The 19,085-nt window shown below is 37.5% G+C and overlaps 1 protein-coding gene across 6 annotated transcripts in view; it reads left to right on the top strand.

The window, feature by feature from the left end:
* The window catches only part of MSH4 (mutS homolog 4), a 33,973-nt gene extending 15,154 nt beyond the window's left edge, over positions 1 to 18,819 (top strand). For 3 of the 6 annotated variants that reach the window (XM_082227229.1, XM_082227234.1, XM_082227232.1), the window contains 15 exons: positions 858 to 1,031; positions 2,852 to 3,024; positions 3,605 to 3,672; positions 5,150 to 5,224; positions 7,235 to 7,299; positions 8,078 to 8,247; positions 8,425 to 8,561; positions 10,669 to 10,772; positions 11,629 to 11,753; positions 12,741 to 12,941; positions 13,603 to 13,721; positions 14,773 to 14,901; positions 15,030 to 15,204; positions 16,278 to 16,366; positions 17,190 to 18,819. In XM_082227229.1, the coding sequence (XP_082083355.1) occupies positions 858 to 1,031; positions 2,852 to 3,024; positions 3,605 to 3,672; positions 5,150 to 5,224; positions 7,235 to 7,299; positions 8,078 to 8,247; positions 8,425 to 8,561; positions 10,669 to 10,772; positions 11,629 to 11,753; positions 12,741 to 12,941; positions 13,603 to 13,721; positions 14,773 to 14,901; positions 15,030 to 15,204; positions 16,278 to 16,366; positions 17,190 to 17,381 (1,996 nt within the window). In that variant the 3' untranslated portion in view covers positions 17,382 to 18,819. The remainder of the gene's footprint in view (positions 1 to 857; positions 1,032 to 2,851; positions 3,025 to 3,604; positions 3,673 to 5,149; positions 5,225 to 7,234; positions 7,300 to 8,077; positions 8,248 to 8,424; positions 8,562 to 10,668; positions 10,773 to 11,628; positions 11,754 to 12,740; positions 12,942 to 13,602; positions 13,722 to 14,772; positions 14,902 to 15,029; positions 15,205 to 16,277; positions 16,367 to 17,189) is intronic. The other 3 variants (XM_082227230.1, XM_082227231.1, XM_082227233.1) reach the window with 3 other exon arrangements.
* Positions 18,820 to 19,085: the final 266 nt, after the last annotated feature.

The raw sequence follows: 19,085 nt of genomic DNA, 5'->3' as shown, positions 1-19,085 counted from the left end.
AGCCTCAGTTCTAGAATGATGAGAGAGAAAATATTTAGCATTGTCCATACCATCCATAATTTTTATAAATATATTTCATCCCTTCCTTCCTCAGTTGTTTTAAAGCAAAGAGTTATACTCTCACAAGTATTTCTTGCAAAGTAAATTATTAAAGTCTCTTTGGGTTGTATATAATGACATTATTGCAAAAGTAGAATTACTGCCACTTGTGGAACAATTTTTCTCCACTCCCATGTACTTCACGCATCCCCCTGATCTGCTTTGGTGGTTTCCCCAGTGCTCAGGAGCAGATTTGGGAGATTGCAGGGCATGCTGGCATTGAAAGACTATCAGACTAGATGCTAGTCAAATCCTCTTGCCTCCCTGACCATTTCACCTTTTGTGTCTGTCATATATGTAAGACTGCAAGCAGAGACTCTCTTATTTTAACTGATTTTGTGTAAGCCTTTGTAGGAACTTTTTTTTGCTGAAGATTAAGTTACAAATGCTCTAAATAAAAAATGAGGGAGTTCCAGAAACAAGGTGCCACCGCAGAGAAGGCCCTGGACTTTATAGCTTTCTGATTCTGAAGGTGGGAGGACTCAGCAGTGAGCCCTGGAGAAGATCTTAACAGCTAGACAGATGTGTATGGGAGAAGCGAGCCCTTTAGATATTTTATGTGATTTACTATCTTTCAAAGAAGGACCTTTCAAATGTCATTATCAGTTTCTGAGAGTTATTTGAAAGCCTTACTCTAGCTCATCCTAGCTAATATTTTCAGGGTTTCTACCTTCAAAGCTAGGTAAGCCGTAAGTCTTAAAAGCTTATGCACAATAGTAGGTGCAATTTTGTTTTTATTTTGTCTTACAATTTCATAGATACTACTGTCTGGCAGCTGTTGCAGCTGTGCTGAAGTATGTTGAGTTCATACAAAATTCAGTTTATGCACCTAAGTCACTTAAGATTAGTTTCCATGGAAGTGAGCAAACAGCAATGATTGATTCAACGTCAGCCATAAACCTTGAATTAATAACTAACAATAGGAATCCTAGGTAAGATGTTTCATTTCACAACTCTAAGGTATGGAAAAGATAGAATGAATTTATATTTGCATTATACAACAACTGGCGGATATTGATGCATACCTACGGTGTTTTAAAAAATAAAGTTTGTTTTTCAGCTAAAAATATATTTTGGTCTTTTCTGTCTAACCCAGGTGTCACCAACCATGGCACCCATGAAGGGCTTCAATGGTGCTCTCGGGCAGGTGCCACAGACTGAACTTTCTTGTCTTCTAGGGGAAAAAATTATATTGTAAACTTCCTTGTGATCCTCAGATGAATGGTGCTATAGAAATTTAATAAATAAATAAATAAATAAATAAAGTTATTAAGCAAAAGGTGCACATAGTTTTCTAAATGTGATTGCTCCCATCTAGCAGTGTATTTAGGCAATGAGTGAAGTCAGAGCTGTGATTGTTGTTTGTGATTCCCAGGCAGTAGGAATCCCTGAGGTCCTAAAGAGCTTCTCCCCTCAAGTGCACTCCCCCCTGGTTTATCCTGTGTTTCTTTTTATAGATATTTGTTGTTCCATATTGAACACGGTATAAATTCCATTCTGAATGTACCATTTCCTTTAAAGTTTGTGATTAGGATAATTATATGCTACATGCGATGAGCAGTCCCATGAGTCTTCCTTCAAAGTTGTGTATTTAACAACAACAACAAAAGGAGTCATCGGAGATGTGGAGAGAAGAGGGTTATTTATTCCAGCTCCAATGATTCTCCTAAACTTGTGCCGCCGCCACCACCATTAATTCTTACTTAGGAAGCTTTAACTTAACCCAGTAAAGAAGTTTTTTCCTACTGGGCTGGCTAATAACCACTTCTTGGCTAGTGTCAGCCTCTGCCTGATACTGTCCTGCTCACTTTGCTCTCTGCCCTCTACTTGCCATAATGTGTCCACTAAAGTTATAGCTGCTTCCACCCCAGTTCTCTGTGTTAATCTCTTCCTTCCCACTGCAGACAGAAATGGTAAATGTGGTACTAGTTTCAATATATTCTTCTGAAGTCTGTTCTCTCTCTTTTTGCTTGACAGAACATACAATTCTAATATTCTTGATAACATCTGTACAAATGATTAGTTAAATTTTCCTCTCATTTGTTCTTATCACAATACTTTCATTTGGCACTGTCTGAGTAAATTACTTCCTTTTCACTGAGAAATAAAATTCACTGCTCAGAAGAAAACTTTTGATGTATTATAGTCACGCACTAATAAGCAAAATGCATGACTTGGGTCTTTAACAAATGCATAGCTATATGCTGAAGCTGTTTTAGTAAGTCATATACTTGTTGCATAATAGTTGCCGGTATTATGTCTTGTGCTAATACCCTTCTTCTTTGGCACATGAAGAACAGGTTTGGAGCAGCTCACTTTAGACCTCCAGCATAATCTTCCCCTGCTCCCACAGAGCATCTGCATTGTTGGGTGCACTATGATATTGATGTCAAAGGCCACTCAGTGCTTTCCTGTACATGGCATCCTTTCCTAAACTTCTAACTTCTGATTATTTCCCTTATTGAAAAGCACCTACACACAGAGAGATGGTTGCTAAATATTTCCAGAACTATTTCAAGCTTTTGTGCAGTTAGCTGGATGCAGCGGGGGCAGAGGTTCCATCATCACTTGAGTGCAAATTTCTGTTAATAAATGCAGCAACATGCATTTCATGGAGATAGAATTTCCGCAGATTGAAGGAGCACGAGTGTAGCCTTGGAATGTGATTTGTGTGTTAGCAGTTGCAGAACGTTTAAATTGTTTTGTATCAACTTCTTAATGAGACCCCCCCCAACTGTGCTGTTTTTCAAAGGAATGGACACACTCTTTTTGGTGTTCTAAATTATACTAAAACACCAGGGGGAAGTCGGAGACTTCGATCTAATATTCTAGAGCCTTTGATTGATGCTGATACTATTAATACAAGGTTGGATTCTGTTCAAGAGCTACTTCAGGAAGAGGAACTCTTTTTGGGTCTTCAGTCAGGTAATCAAATATCGCTTTATAGAATGGATAACATATTTCCTTTAATAATGGGTATTATATTTCTATTAATCACAGCTTTTGAGCAGGATGAATATTGTTGCTGCTTCATTCTCAGCTTGTTATGAGTGGATCGCTGTATGTATGTATGTATGTATGTATGTATGTATGTATGTTTTTTAAGTTTTTAAGTGTAGGGATCTCCAGATTTGATTGGAACAGTGGGGCTTGGGGGAAGGAGTGTTTAACTCTTCCTTCCTGCACCACATTTCCAAGCTAGTGGAAGTGAATTCTGATACCAATGATATATCTGTATCCCCTCCCCCCCCAAGGCCAATAGCAGTTTTGGAGGATTATCCAGATTGATGATACAATATGAGAGAACAGCTTCCCCCAGTGTTGCTGTTCTGATCAAATTTAATGTTTATTAAGATAAAAAGTATATTCTGTCTAACATTTTGGCCATATTAATTTTAGATTTAAAGCAGTTTAGCCTTAATTATATTAATAGGATTAAATCTCAGTCAATCGGATATAACGGTTGTGGCTTGAGCTCAATGATTGCTTGATTTCTGTTTTATAGTTATTTCAAGATTCCTGGACACTGATCAACTACTTTCGGTTTTAGTTCAAATTCCAAAGCAGGATACGGTATGTTTATAAATACTTTTACTTCATAAATGGTAAATAAATAGCTGCCACTTATCTTTCCTTTTATTATTGATCACTTCTGTGTTTGTTTTGAGAGAAATCTCTTAATTGATTTGTGTGCTCAGTTCATAACTTGCAGCACTAAATGAGAATTTTACCGTTTAAATTTGAGTACTTCCACACCAGAGTACAAATGAGATAAAAATCTTTATTAGATTTCTAGAAGTTTGCAATTACAGGGTATTGAACATATTTTAAATGTTTGTTAATTACTAATAAAAAATTAATTTAACATACTATATTTCTTTTAATAATTCACACAATTTAATGGAATTTCTCTGTGTTTAATTTTCACTGAATTACACTTACACTTTATGTTTTTGAAAATCAAATTATTTTTAGGTTTGGCATTTGTTGGTTATAACAACTAGGCACATAGTCCCAGTCTCCAAAATAATGATTTCCTACAATAAAGAGCTAATATTGTTATCATTGTTAATAATGTTTTTAGCCTCCAGTAATATAACACTAGGAAAAAATATGTACAAGCTCCAGTAAAAATTCAAATAAGAGAATGTTTTCAAACGGTGACTGAATAAAACTACATAAATGATAAAAAGGACAAAAAGTGAAATAATTCTATATAAAAAGCATGCAAAATGCTTTAACTTGAGGAAAGTACCAATAACACAAATCATAGCATTGTATAGTTGGAAAGGATCTTAAGGGCCATCTAGTCCAACCCCCTGCAATGCAGAAATCTCAACTAAATCATACATGATAGGTGGCCATCCAACTCAATAAAACTAGAATTAACAGATCAACCTTTATCCAGTAATAAAGTAGCTCGTGTTATGAACCCTATGAATTACTGTTCTGTTAAGACCTGCTACTATGTTATCTTTCACTAATTGTCAATTATTCATGCCTGCCTAGAGCTATAGGTGCTACTATTTAGTCTTCATGACACTAAAGCTAAATTCCTGACTAGAACATTTCTAGTAGATTACTAGAAGTGGCAAGCTGGTGGTCCACAATAAATTCCCCCTTTCTCCATAGCACCATAGAATGAGATTGTTAAGTTTTGACCACTAAGGTGTTGCGTAGGTGAACAGGTAGGTGCTAAGTACTGGGGTGCGGGTGTGGGTGTATATTCCTTTTTCCCTACCAAAACTGTATGAAAGAGGCTCCTGTTTCACTGCAAAAACTGATAAACATAGAATCACCAAGTGTCAATATTAGATGATTCAAAATGATGGCGATATAACAGTGCCAGTCAAAGTGATCAGTTCATTAGGGAGAAAGGAAATAAGTCAGTTAATATTCCTAACATTTGTGGTCATGCTTCATGCAGAAAAAAATATGAATACAATTGAACAGGCAACAATTATATTAAGCACAACAGTATCTAGGCCACATTATGCTAATCAAACAGTAAAATAATGATAAAATATATACCTTTTCTGCTTTCTAACAGGTTAATGCATCTGAATCAAAGATAACAAATTTAATTTATCTGAAGCACACCCTGGAACTTGTAGAACCTTTGAAGGTATTCTGTCCTGAAGCTTTATGTTAAATGTCAGTTATGGTTATCATTTGGCCCTATGAGTCTTAAAACCAAGTCCTCCTGCAGTGGGAACCAGGCCCTTTACCATCTGTGCCACTGTGTTAGTTTGCCAGAGAAGGGAACCAGTTGCTTGCCATCTATTGTGCCTCATCACTTCAGATGGCCAGAGGGCGGTATTATTGCATCTCAACTAGGCATTCATAGAATCATAGAGTTGGAAGAGACCACAAGGGCCATTGAGTCCAACCCCCTGCCAAGCAGGAAACACCATCAGAGCACTCCTGACATATGGTTGTCAAGCCTCTGCTTAAAGACCTCCAAAGAAGGTAACAAAGAGCTATTACCGGTATTTCACCTAGTGCTGGAAAGCTGCTGCCTGGCATTATTCCTCGGTCTGAACAATTAATTACTTAGGCTGCCTGCCCCTGTATAATTTACCTGATCACTTCCTGCTCATCTCCAGAACGCTGGCCTGACAATTGTATGCTTTAAAAAGACAGCTACAACATAGACGAAAGCATATTAGGAGTAAGCATGGCTAGTCATTGTCTAGAGCTCATCTTGGAGCCTACTCTGTGCTAGAAATCTATGCTCCAATATCCAGCAAAGCTCTTGTGAGGAGGCTTTTATCCCTTCCACCCCATGATTACCTTGTGCCATCAGAGGCCTTCTATGATACAAGGTATTTTGCAAAGGAAATCGCTCACAACTTTGATCCCACTTTTGAAAGGATACAAATGCAGAATGTATCCAGGGAGTAATTTTATCAGTACTTTATTACTTAGACGTCTTTCAGTTGTGAGCTGAGGATGTGGATAGGATTATTGGAGCAATTTGATCCATGCTCTGTATGCTTGACCATTATCTATCATGGTCAACTACATTTTGTCTGGAAGAAAAGGCTACCTGTGTTGTGGAAGTAATTAATGCACCTTGAGAACAGGGGTGGCCCTAGCACTCACTCTCTGCTCTCATGTTTTTAATGGGTGAAATCCAATATGTCCATTTGTCAGTGAAATGGACACCATTGTAGAACAGATCCCCCCCACCCGCCATGCAGCCCCCTGCGCACACTCAAAATATGTTCTAGAAGATAGAAGGACCTCTCTTGGGAGTGTGTGGAAGAGAGAAAGGGGTAGTCTCATCATGCAAATGGAAGTCTACTTGTGAGACATTAGCTATCACCTAATGAGTCAGTTAGGGACGCGGGTGGTGCTGTGGGTTAAACCACAGAGCCTAGGACTTGCTAATCAGAAAGTCGGTGGTTCGAATCCCCGCAACGGGGTGAGCTCCCGTTGCTCGGTCCCTGCTCCTGCCAACCTAGCAGTTCGAAAGCACGTCAAAGTGCAAGTAGATAAATAGGTACCGCTCTGGTGGGAAGGTAAATGGCGTTTCCATGTGCTGCTCTGGTTCGCCGGAAGCGGCTTAGTCATGTTGGCCACATGACCCAGAATCTGTACGCCAGCTCCCTCGACCAATGAATCGAGATGAACGCTGCAACCCCAGAGTCGGCCACAACTGGACCTAATGATCAGGGGTCCCTTTACCTTTAATGAGTCAGTTAGCTAACACTCAATTGATGTTTTGTTTGTTTTAGTTGTTACTTTTTTATTGTTAGCTGCCGCATGAGTCAATTTTGATTAAGAGTCAGGTTGTATATATTTTAAATAAACTGATTAGAATTCAAAAGCAATAAAATTCTATCTTGTGCAAGATTGTTCTTTGTATTAATGGCATTTCCTAGAATGTGAGCCAAGTTCATACAATAATCAACCAAGAGGTTAAAACACTAATGTTTAGATTTTTATTTTAAGTTGACTCTTATTCTTAAAGTTCAGTGTACAGAAAATATCTTGTCCTGTGTAATCATCTAATATTGACAGATTTTATTAGCTGTTTTTTCCAGTTAAACCTAAATGAATGAAAGGGTATTGAATCCATTAACATTTCTGTACACTTGAATATATCAGTTTTTCATGTTGATTTTAACAGGATGCTTTAAAAAGCTATAAAACACCATTGTTAAAGGCTTACTATAGTTCCTTGGAAGACAACAGGTACTGTTTTATTTTTAAAAACATCTTTGACACTGATGTTATTATTTCTTGCACCCTGTTTTTGTAAAATGTGCATTTTATTTTCTCTAGTAGAGTAAGGAGGGTATTCAAGACCCTTTCAGATTGCTCTTCCTCCCATTGAAAGATAGGGCCAGCTTGCAAGTTGACTTTGTTGGAGGAGTGGCTGACTGGAAGAGCAGGAAACTTGTTGAAAGACAGAAAATAACCAACTTGATTAGTTAGAAACAAAGCATACCATGAAAAAGAATACATGGGTGAAAAACTAGCGCTCACATTAAAGAAGAAAAAAACATGCTATTAATTTCAATAAAATTGCCAGTAAACAAAGAATTCTGACAAATAAAATTATTGTTCATGTCTAAGCTACATTTAGGAAACCCATGCAAAGTATCTAACATGTGATTGTGCAGCATCAGATATGAAGATGTTATTAGGGTTTTGAAAATATCCAAATTCAGCATGAAGAGTGGACTTCTACTCATGTAGTGGGCCTTTACCTTCCTCTCCACCAACCTGCCAGAGCAAATTTTGAGTGTGTGCAGGGGGCTGCAGGGGAAAGGAGAAGAAGGCAAAGTTTTGCTGTTTTGCTGTGCAAGTGAAAGTCCAATCCACTTAGGCACAGACAACTTTGGTTACAACCCAGTGAATATGAAGTACAGAAGTTTTGGATTTGAATATTTGAATTGCATTACTTTTAGATAAATACAGCATTTGTAAAATATGGCATAGACATTGCCCCAATTTTATATATTTCTAGGTTTGGAGTCATACTTGAAAAGATTAAAACTGTCATTAATGATGATACAAGATACACAAAAGGATGCTTGAATATGAGAACACAGAAATGCTATGCAGTGAAGCCTAATATAAATGAATTTCTTGATATAGCACGAAGAACATACACTGAGATTGTGGATGATATTGCAGGTACTTCACTGTTTAGGTATTTAATTTTGGGTACTTTAAATATATATACTTTTTCTGCAATATCATAGCCTGTACTTGTTTGCATAATAGTACTTCCGTCAATATTTTTGTGATAGCTATGATGAACCTTACTGTGTTACATTATAAAATGTTTTTGTTTTACATCTTGCTATTAAGGAATGATAGCACAGCTTGCAGAAAAATACAACCTTCCTTTGAAAACAAGCTTCAGTTCCGCACGAGGATTTTTTATTCAGATGAGTGCTGACTGTGCAGCAATACACAATGGTCAACTTCCTTCAGAATTTACCAAGGTACACATTTTGGAGCTGTTGGGTCATTATAGTTAGTGAATTTACATCAAGATTTGATGGGTGTAGAATGCACCCTTATTTACACATCTAACATGCCAACCTTGCTGCCTCGATTCATACTGGATAAATGGCAGCAATTTTTCCCTTTGTCCAGCCAAGATCCAGCTTCAGATGCACTACAACTTACTACTGTGCTTCAGGCCATCTCTTCTCTGATGTTGAGGCTATCAGTTCTGATGTGCAGATCACTGATTCTGTAACTCTTCTCTATCCCCCTTTTGGGGCTAGCCCAGTGCTTACCATGCTGCTGTCCTAAGAACTACTCCTCACCACTACCCAACCAGTCACGGTACTAGTCTCCATGCTGAAGTTACTGTCAAGATCATTCATGGGGGTTGTTGCTATTTTTAGCACTAGAAATACTAGGTTGTCACACTCCCTGTTCTCATTTTCACTCTCAGCAAGATGGTAAAATTAAAGTGTCTTAATATTTAAGCTTTAAACTGGGACTCGTAAAGGTAAAGGTACCCTAGTTGCAAACGAATCTGAGGTTGCAGCTCTCATCTCGCTTTACAGGCTGAGGGAGCCAGCGTTTGTCTGCTCTGCACACGGTTTTTCCGGGTCATGTGGCCAGCATGACTAAGCCACTTCTGGCGAAGCCAGAGCAGCGCACGGAAACACCACCTTCCCGCTGGAGCGGTACCTATTTATCTACTTGTACTGCGTGCTTTCAAACTGCTGGCAGGAGCTGGGACTGAACAACGGGGCCTCGAACCACCAACCTTCTGATGCTATGTTGGGGCATCACACTTGAAGAAGCATCACACTTGAAGAAGCAAGTGAACCACTGGTGGGATAGCTGGTTCGAGAGGCACCTATGCTCTATCCTAACCCCTTTCCTCCAGCCATCAATATTAAGAAGGCAAGGCTGCACTCTTTGTGGTATTGAGAACCCAGTGAAATCAGTGTGAAAATGTAATTAATACGATTAAGTGAAGTCATGCTGATTTCAGCTAATGCAGTCTGGATCTAGCCTGGTTATAAATAATATTATTTCTATAATATCTGTAAATATTCATTAACTACCCTAACTTGCAACGTTACAGAAATGAAAATAAGGATTTTCTTGTATATATTCCAGGGGTTTGTATTGAGGTAATTCTAGGAAGAGTCTTACATTTCTGAATTGAATTGTTCCATTAAAAACAAGGCATCTTGAGTGGCTCAAGGACTTCCCAAATATCCAAGTGACTCTGTGGTCTCATGTCCAAAAAATGATCAGCCGTTTCTCCCTTCCCCCAAGAAACAAAATCAAACAAGCTTGGGAAAACAGGTCTAGATTTTAATCACAAGTATTTTCTCAGGGCACTCCTAAGTGCAGTGATTTGCAGGAGGGATTGGAATTTGTTTTTCATGTCAAGTCAATCGAAATCCTGGAGATTTATAGTATTTATTCTATTTCCCCACCATCTCCAAGTCAATGGAGAGATCTCTATTGTATCCCTAAGAATCTGTGGGTACAGAAGCCCATCCCTGCCAGTGGCCCTTCCTTGCTAGAATGATGCCACTTGCTCCCCCCCCCAATCTTTTTTCCATCCTGCATCCCCTACACAAGTCAATAAAGAAATATATCTTTGGACAAGATGCTATATTTACAGAAATCTGTGGTGGCACAGAATTCCAACCCCAACAACATTTGGTGAAGATTCTTCTCTGTATGCTGCACTTATTTGCTCTTCAGTAGTCTGTCATGTAAATGCTTATGACTAAAGAGGGTGTTTATAATCTGAACACAAATTTCTTCATTTTAAAGCCTAGAAATGTCTAATCTTACAGTGGGTTAGCTTGTGCTACCACAATTTAAACACATACAAAAGCACTTGCTATTTTAATAAACATTTATGGGGTGGTGTACATTATCCAGTGATAAAATAATTGCACACTAATTATTTTCAATTTACGTTTCTGCTTTATTACTATTGCTTTTCTCTTTTTTAAAAAATAATGAAGGCAGTTTACTCTCATGTTTTTCAAACTGCTCTTGCTTTGTTTTCTGGGAGTAGTTATTTATGCTTATCTAGCATCTCTTTTTGAAATTTCCCTACAGATTACTAAAATGAAAAATGTGTATAGCTTTACTTCACAAGACTTAATGAAAATGAATGAAAGATGCCAAGAGTCTCTGAGAGAAATTTATCACATGACATACTTGTAAGAATACTTCAAACATTTTTATTTGATATTGTGCCCAATTAACATTTGGATATGAGCTTTTAAATCTCTTTTTGTGGGTAGTGATTTTAAACTAGGAATTTTCACTCAAACTTGGAATTTTCACCCAGTTTCAGGTCTTAGATTCAAGCTTGCAACTTTCTTAAAGCAAGTTGTGCAATTCCTTACTGTCTTCCATGTTTTCCTCCTTCGACACTCTGGTCATACAAAGGGCTAACCATCTCCCTGGACAGTTCGTTGCTTCTAATAAAATAATATTTTATTGTCTTCTTAACGTCTTCAGTGATTTCCTTGATTTTTTTATTTTATTTTTTTGCATCCCTTATTGTCTGCTTCCACTTACTTCACCAGACTTGGTGTTCCTTTTTGTTCTCCTTATTTGGGCAAGACTTACACTTATTGAAAGAAGCCTTCTAGCTTCTAATAGTTTTCTTTATTTGGGTCATTAAGCACACTGGCATCCTCTTGGCCTTGGTGATACTTGTCCTGATCTGCAATATACATTCTAGATGACCTTTTATTATCATGGTTTTGATTAACCCCCAAGCATTATGGAGAAATTTGAAGCTCCTGAATTTCCCTTTCATTTTTTAAAAAACAAACCCTGTATTTTTGAGATGTTCACTCTTTGGAAGAAAACTGTGACTGTGCTGAACTTGCTTGGCAGTTGTCCACTTCCATATAAGTAGACAATTACACATTTGGTTGTATTTGATTTATTCTTAGTTGTATTGGGATACAGTTGCTATTTCAGACTAAAAGCTCAACATTTTTATTAAATATTTTGTCTATTGCTTTGAGGAATAAAATAAACTGTGCTATTATGTGCTTTCAGGATAGTGTGCAAATTACTGAGTGAAATTTATGAACACATTCATTGCCTGTACAAACTCTCTGATGCAGTGTCTATGCTGGATATGTTGCAGTCATTTGCCCACGCCTGTACGCTTTCTGACTATGGTGAGTAGCTTTGTTATTTAGAAAAGCTTTTACTAAAACTTGCAGTTTACTTCCCCTGTCCCCAAACTGTGAATTAGTCTAATAATAGTGCTGACATAATGTAATTGGCAGATTCAAAGATTGCCCGCATCAACATGCAAATACTTCCCACTACTATAGCATCATGGCATCACCAAACCATATGTAATATAGTTTGTTTAGACAGATTTTTTGACTCAGAAGTTAAGATCTGGATGTAATATTCTTTTTTCTTCTGTCGAGCATCTCTGAAAATATGATTGGCTATCAAACTGAAGCTTCATTAATTTTTGTTGCTTTTTCATAAGACTTTAATAAGTTGCTTCACATGTCCTTCAATTGTTTCGTATGCGTCTTTTAAATAGAAGCAAATAGCGAGTACTCATATACAGGACAAGCAAAATATAGCAAAAATCAAATATTATTTAACGAAGCACGCCCCTGAACTTTGTTGCATTCAAGTTACAGTTTTCAAAAAGTTACTTCTTTATATTATTCCTATCAGTGGAACTATTCTTAGGCTCAGACCCAGCACAATAGTCAGCTAGTGCACCACCACTCACAACTCTGTCAGGCACTGGGCTGTTTCAGTGCTAGCTGGGTGGTGCCACCACTTTTGAATGGGAGCTAAGGTTGGCTCCTATCCACAGTGGCCACCAACCATGTTTGTTTACCCATTGGTGACACTTTGCTGACAGCTGCCTCCTTGGACTGCAATCTTACCCAATTACCTAGCAGTAAGCCGCATTTAAATTACTGGGACTTCTGAGTAAATGTATGTAGAATTATATTGTTAAGACATGAGGATTACAGTTTTACTCAATTTATTTGCCTATTTCGTTCGGAATTTATTGATTACTAGATTTCTCCTAAACTAACATGTAACAAGAACAAGACTTAACCAAAGTAGGATTGTGATATACTTGTTATTAACAGCAACACATTTAAATATTATCTATTTTTTCTTAGTACGTCCTGAGTTTACTGACACATTAGCAATAAAGGAAGGATGGCACCCTGTTCTTGAAAAAATATCTTTTGAGAAACCTGTTGCCAACAATACTTACATCACAGAGGGAAGTAATTTTATCATAATTACAGGACCAAATATGAGTGGAAAGTCAACTTACCTAAAACAGATAGCCCTTTCTCAGATTATGGCACAAATTGGTAAGCAGTTATTTGAACTTTCATTGTTTCTCTTATCCAGTGATTTTAGCAAACCAATGTGTTACACTTTCCTTTCCCTTTAAGTTCAGCAACTTTTAGCAGCCTTGATTCCTTCAGAGTCCCAAGTCTGTCTTAGTTTTAGAGGAGACTTGGTGAGGTTACTATCCTTACAGGAGGTCTCAGCAATTTCTCATAATCAGGAACTTAAGTTTCAAATAACATTGTTTAGTTATCTTGTTTAATCAACTCTGATACAGTCTTGCCATCCCCACCCCTCTACAAATCTGTTCCATCACTCACAGTCTCTGCCTGACTTCTCTTCCTTTCCCCAGCCCAGAATACTTATTTCTTCTCTTTTGTTTATCTTTCATTCCCCAGGCTGTGCAGTTTCCCATTATATGACTGCACCCCTTCTCCCTGTTTGTCTGAGTATCTATTGATAAGGGTGAGGCCCATACTGTCATCACCACACAAGACAATTTCTGACCAGAGAAGGCTGAAGACAGGAGTCACCTGTCAACCGAGCCTTACAAAGTTATTATTTAGAAGAGAGAACCTTATCATTTCCTACTATTTTAAGAATTTCACATGGCTAACATTAAACTGCAACATTACTGCTAACTTCTCCTCACATTAATTTGTCCTTCTCTTTAATTTGCAGGATCTTTTGTCCCAGCAGAATATTCTTCATTTAGGATTGCTGAGCAAATATTTACTAGAATAGGTATGGATGATGATATAGAAACAAATTCATCAACATTCATGAAGGAGATGAAAGAGGTATTCAGATGAGCTTAGTGTTTCTTTTATCAGTGGCCTTGATTAATATTTAATTGGCCCACAGGTTTGCACATTTTGCTTACATATAAATATTCAAGGACCTCTGCTTCTGTTTTTCTCCTTACAGGGCAAAGATTAGACTAATAGGCTGCACATACCCAATGTTTTCATTTTCTTCTTCTTCAGCACACCAGTCCCTTTCCCATGCAAACACCTCCACCAACATACACATGCCACCTTGTAAGCTACCATTTAAATTCCGCAGACTGTGCATTCTTGTTGCAAAATAATAATGGCTAGGATCCATCAGAATCCTGGAGGGGAATCAAAGGGACTTCTACTCATACAAGGGGATATTCCATTTTCCAGTTCCCCACTCCAGCTGTGAGCAATTGAACCGCATCCCCTGTCATTTCTGAGGGGACTGGAAGAGGAGAGAGGGAACGCCCATTCAGAAAGAGGATCTCTTTCTGTAGTGGTTCAGCTTCTATGCTGAATATTGTGCCAAACCATATATTGCCTTTTACATTGACTTGTGTTACTTTATCTCTCACACTGAAATAACAATTAGATGAAAATATTGCTGCTGCTTCCTTCCTTCCTGTCTCCCATAAGCCCCCAAACCTATCTGTGGCTCTATCAAAGAGCTGGAGGCTCCCGCCTCTGGTTTGGGGGCCCTTTGGAAGGCCACAAAGGTGGTAGCAGTGGGGGCTCAGATATCGGTCCTGCTCAGCCCACACTTATGTACAAGTAATCAATCAGAGGCATTCAGTTGTTATTAGCTGACTGACAGCATCCCTAATGGAGCTGCTACCAGCAAAGAAGTTTGAAAAGGGATGTGCAGCCTTCTGTGTGCATTGAATGTGCATTCAGAACTCTTAGACTGAGCTGTTTGTGTTGATGGATGTTCTGTTTTTATGTGGCAGCTGGTAAAACATTCCTAAAGTAAATTTCCTGACTCTTGTTTTGGGCAGGAAATGAGAATTCTTATTAACAGATTTTATCCTCACATGCTACTGCTAGTAATGAAATTTGATGTCTTTCTCTCTAGATAGCATATATCATACAAAATGCTAATGACAGATCACTTATCATAATTGATGAGCTTGGCAGAGGTACCAGTGCTGAAGAAGGCATCGGCATATGTTACGCAGTCTGTGAATATCTTCTTAATTTGAAGGTATTATTAATATTTTAATCAATAAGTGCATGAAATTTCCCTAACTATTATAAAAGATAGTAATAGTCATTAAGATTTCTCTTTTCCAATAATTTATAGTCTATTTAATTTCTTGTTTCATACTTTAGGCATTTACACTCTTTGCCACTCATTTTTTGGAATTATGTCAAATTGATGCCTTATATCCCAATGTGGAAAACAATTACTTTGAAGTGCAACACGTGAGAAGTAGTTATGGAAGTAGGGAGAAAATTGCGTATACTTATATTCTTTCTAAAGGACACACGGAGGAAAAAAACTATGGTAATATGCTATATGGATTATTATAATTTACAGAAATAAACATATAGAACATTAATATGAAGAGATAAAACAAGAGTACCTAGATACCTGTTCCATTAAACACATGAAAGATGTTGTCTGCATGTGCAGAGGGATTCATTCAGCCACTACTTTCTGTATTTAGAACTATATGGTTTGTGCATCTATTTCACTCAGAAGCTTACTAAGATTTTTATTACCTACTTGTTATTACTGCTGCTGTCATTAGCCTCTCCACTCTGCAAAATGTTCCACTTCTTTTCAGTCTCTTGTATTACTCCACTGTATTTTCAGTACTATTCGATATAATATCGTGAAGAAATATCATGGTGTTCCTCTTCTCATTCTCATTATTTAATAATTATTTAGTCTGTTATGGGGGAATATTATGTAAATTGAAGAAACCTTGTTGAGCCTTTTGAGAATCAGTATGACAGTTGATTCAACATGACAGTTGAACATGCACAGCTATTCTGATTCTGATTTAACTTTCTGCTAAGCAAATTACCCAGTCAGATACTAATAAGAAGCGTTTTCAAGATTGACATTAAAAGGTTTTTTATTTTTTAAAAAAATGTAGAAGCTACTGCAGATGTAATGCTGCTGACCTCTTGGCTGTGGTTAAGTCATGTGAGCATGTGCTCCCTCATCTCATGTTTGGAGTGAATTCTACCCTACATTTCCTTGGCTTAGCATTATATTTGTACAACTCCTAACTGTAGTTAAACACTCACTATGATAACTGATAAAAACCCTCTTTATTAGGATCTGCAAAGCTGCTTCAAATCTTGTTTAAGAAGAAAATTCTTGTTAACATTGATGCAGATGTAACACTAATCCATGGTTTAAGCTCACGTGGGAAAGGAAATGGGATTTTGGAGGGGAGGATAGGTGGAGTTTACGTGTCATCTTGTGGCCTGCTCTGCTCCTAATCTTTTAGCTTTGGTTAAAAGACCAGGAGCATTACATCATCATTGGTCCTCATCGACTTTTTGATTAAATGTAACATTCTCTCCTCTGACAATTAAAAACAGCTTCATATGTTTTATATTTAGGACTTAAAGCTGCAGAGGTTTCTTCTCTTCCACCATCAATAATACAGGATGCCAAGGAGATCATAACTCTGATTTCTAGACAAATGTCGGTATGTAGTATTATCTCAAAACATTCTCTCTCTTTTTGTTAGGTGCTGATTTTAAACAATTATGCTCGGAAGTAAATTCTGTAATTCATTTATACTGCATTGTATATACAGGCAACATAGTGGCAGTTAATGCAGCATACCATAGGAATAAAACAATGATTTTAAAAAATTTAAAGCAAAAACCACCACGTATAACTCAAATTATCAGTTCAAATTGGCTCAACTGTCTGCATGTTTCACATTTTAATTTTCTTAATTGGAGGCCAATGGTTTTTTGTTCATGTTTTTAATAAATGAAAGTTCCAAGTCTAGGCCCCCTTGCTGGTGCAATTGGTCCAACTTCACCACTGATAGTGCAGCCTCGACATTGGCTGCCAATTCATTTGCAAGCCCAATTCAAAGTGTTGGTTTTAATTTACAGCATTATGCAGCTTGGGATCACAAGACCTATCAGAATGCCTCTCCTGACTTGAACAATTTGGTTGTAGTCCCCCATCTGTGCAAAGTTTTCCCCAGCAAAGATTGCTGGGCACCAACACTTTTGGCATCTATCTTATTCCCTATATGTTGAGTTGGTTGTCATGGCTTATTCAATGGTGACATTCTGAGTTTTGCTTTTCTTTTTGGCGGTTGATGTGCTTTTGAAATGTTTATGTTACTTAAATGTATAATGTTAATTGTTTATAGCTGAAACTTTTGTAAGTTTAAAATCTGTTGTTAGTCCCCAGTAGATTGTTGGCATTAGGCAACTAAGTAACTAATCAATAGTAAATATAATGCTAAAAGTCTGGTTTTAATTTGTTCATGTCCTTTTAAATAACAGAAGCAACAAAGAAGTACTCCTGAGACATTAAAGAAGAAGGCTATATATCACTTAGCAAATATGTTAGTTCAAACTGCCCGCAACTCTCGACTGGATCCAGATAGTTTGCGAATATACCTAAAAGGTCTGAAGAAAAAGTATGAGACTGATTGCCTTGCTGCTGAACAAGTACCTACTGAAGACCAGCAATAATTTATACTATAGTCTGAAGCACTAATATAGGTAGAGCCTGAAAATATACATTTTTTTAAAAAAGGCATGATAGTTCTGGCGCATTCTGTCTTTCTGGTTTGCATGCACCAATTTTGCAGCAGCAAAACCAGATACATGAACAGAAACAGTATAATTCTAGAACTTTCAAATTATTATTCTTCATTTCAAAACATTAATTTCCACAGAAATATATTTAAAATAAGTTGTTTATAAAAGCTTTTAAAATATGATTAAATTGTTTTTTATTCTATATTATTTCATTTGCCATATCTATGATATCCCTTCATATAAGTTTTATTGTTTGAATCTCTAGATGTGTTGGTTTGATAAGCTGACTTCTGGGTTGTTTCTGCTTCTTTATGGTGTTTTCTTGTGCAGTGGACAACACTTATAGTAATTGCAAGTATTTATTGTAATATTGATGGCTGCACTGACATTCTACATCATGTTACTAGTAAAATAAAGGATTGAGCACTTTCTTTCATGATCTAGTATTTGACCATACTAAGAGCTCCATCATTCTGCATAGAACAGCTCTTATGCATATATAATCCCATTTCAGCAGAAAAGAGTGATCTGTTCTGTTTTCTCCTGCACTTCATTGTACCTAATGTTGCCTAACAGTATAGAGTTCCTTTTAAAAACCATCCACTTTAAAGGAATTTGAGGGTATATATTGAACAGTGGGTTTTTTTTCTAGGAAAAAAGTGCCTGTACTCACTAGGAAGCAGGGAGAGGGCCCAGCACATGAGGGAGGGGTGTGGCCTGAGGCCAAGGCTAGGTGGTGAGGAAGGGTTAGCTGCTTAATGATCCCTCGCCTGCCCACCCACCCACCTACCGGGGCACTGCCTCCCAGGTGAAGAGACTTCCCCTGCCCAGCTTTGGCAGCAAGGCTTCAGTATTGTGTCAGAGCATTGCAACTTCTTCCCTAAGCAGGGCAAACGCTTCCCAGGCTTGGAGAAAGCGACATGGTGTGTTGACAGGGTCTGAGAGCCCTCCCACCTCTCCTCCCCCAAAAAAGGTGGTAGTACTTCATACTGTTGCGTACTGCCAGAAAAAAAAGCACTGATGTTGAGACTGATGTCTGTTGAATGGAGAATACTTACAGATATGATGTGCATTTACATGAAGGCATGGAAAATGAGCTCAGATTGACAGTATAAACTGGATATTTCATACAGTGGTTTGTCAATATGCATAGTTCCCAAGTGAATTTGGAAGATGTAAATTTATCTGAGGAACTACATTCATTGCCAGTCAATATACATGGTCACTAAGTGAAGACTATGCATAATGTTTGAGTGATATATAATATTCTGTTTGTTCATGTCCGTTTTTACACATTCTTCATATCTTCTGCTTATTTCTAATTTCTGGTGTTTGTACAGTACATTCAACATAAATTTCCCAAAACATACATATTGCATTAAATGTTTATTTGTTTTGTTTTGTTTTGTTTTGTTTTGAAAACTTCTATCATATTAGATGGCCCTGAGAGGCTCTCAAAGCAATTTGCAAAAGATTCTCACAATATAAATCATATTCAACTCTGCATCAAGAACAGAAATAACATGGTACCGCTGTGGTGTCAGAATTTTTCAACTTTCATTTCCTGCCCTTCCCTAGTATTGCCTGTCAGCCTCTGTCTACCAGGCAACAGTCTGACTTATGTTCTTTGAAGCC

The sequence above is a fragment of the Podarcis vaucheri genome (genome assembly GCF_965113315.1).
Source record: "Podarcis vaucheri genome assembly, chromosome: 6".
Classification (NCBI taxonomy): domain Eukaryota; kingdom Metazoa; phylum Chordata; class Lepidosauria; order Squamata; family Lacertidae; genus Podarcis; species Podarcis vaucheri.
This window is presented reverse-complemented; position numbering and strand designations above follow the sequence as displayed.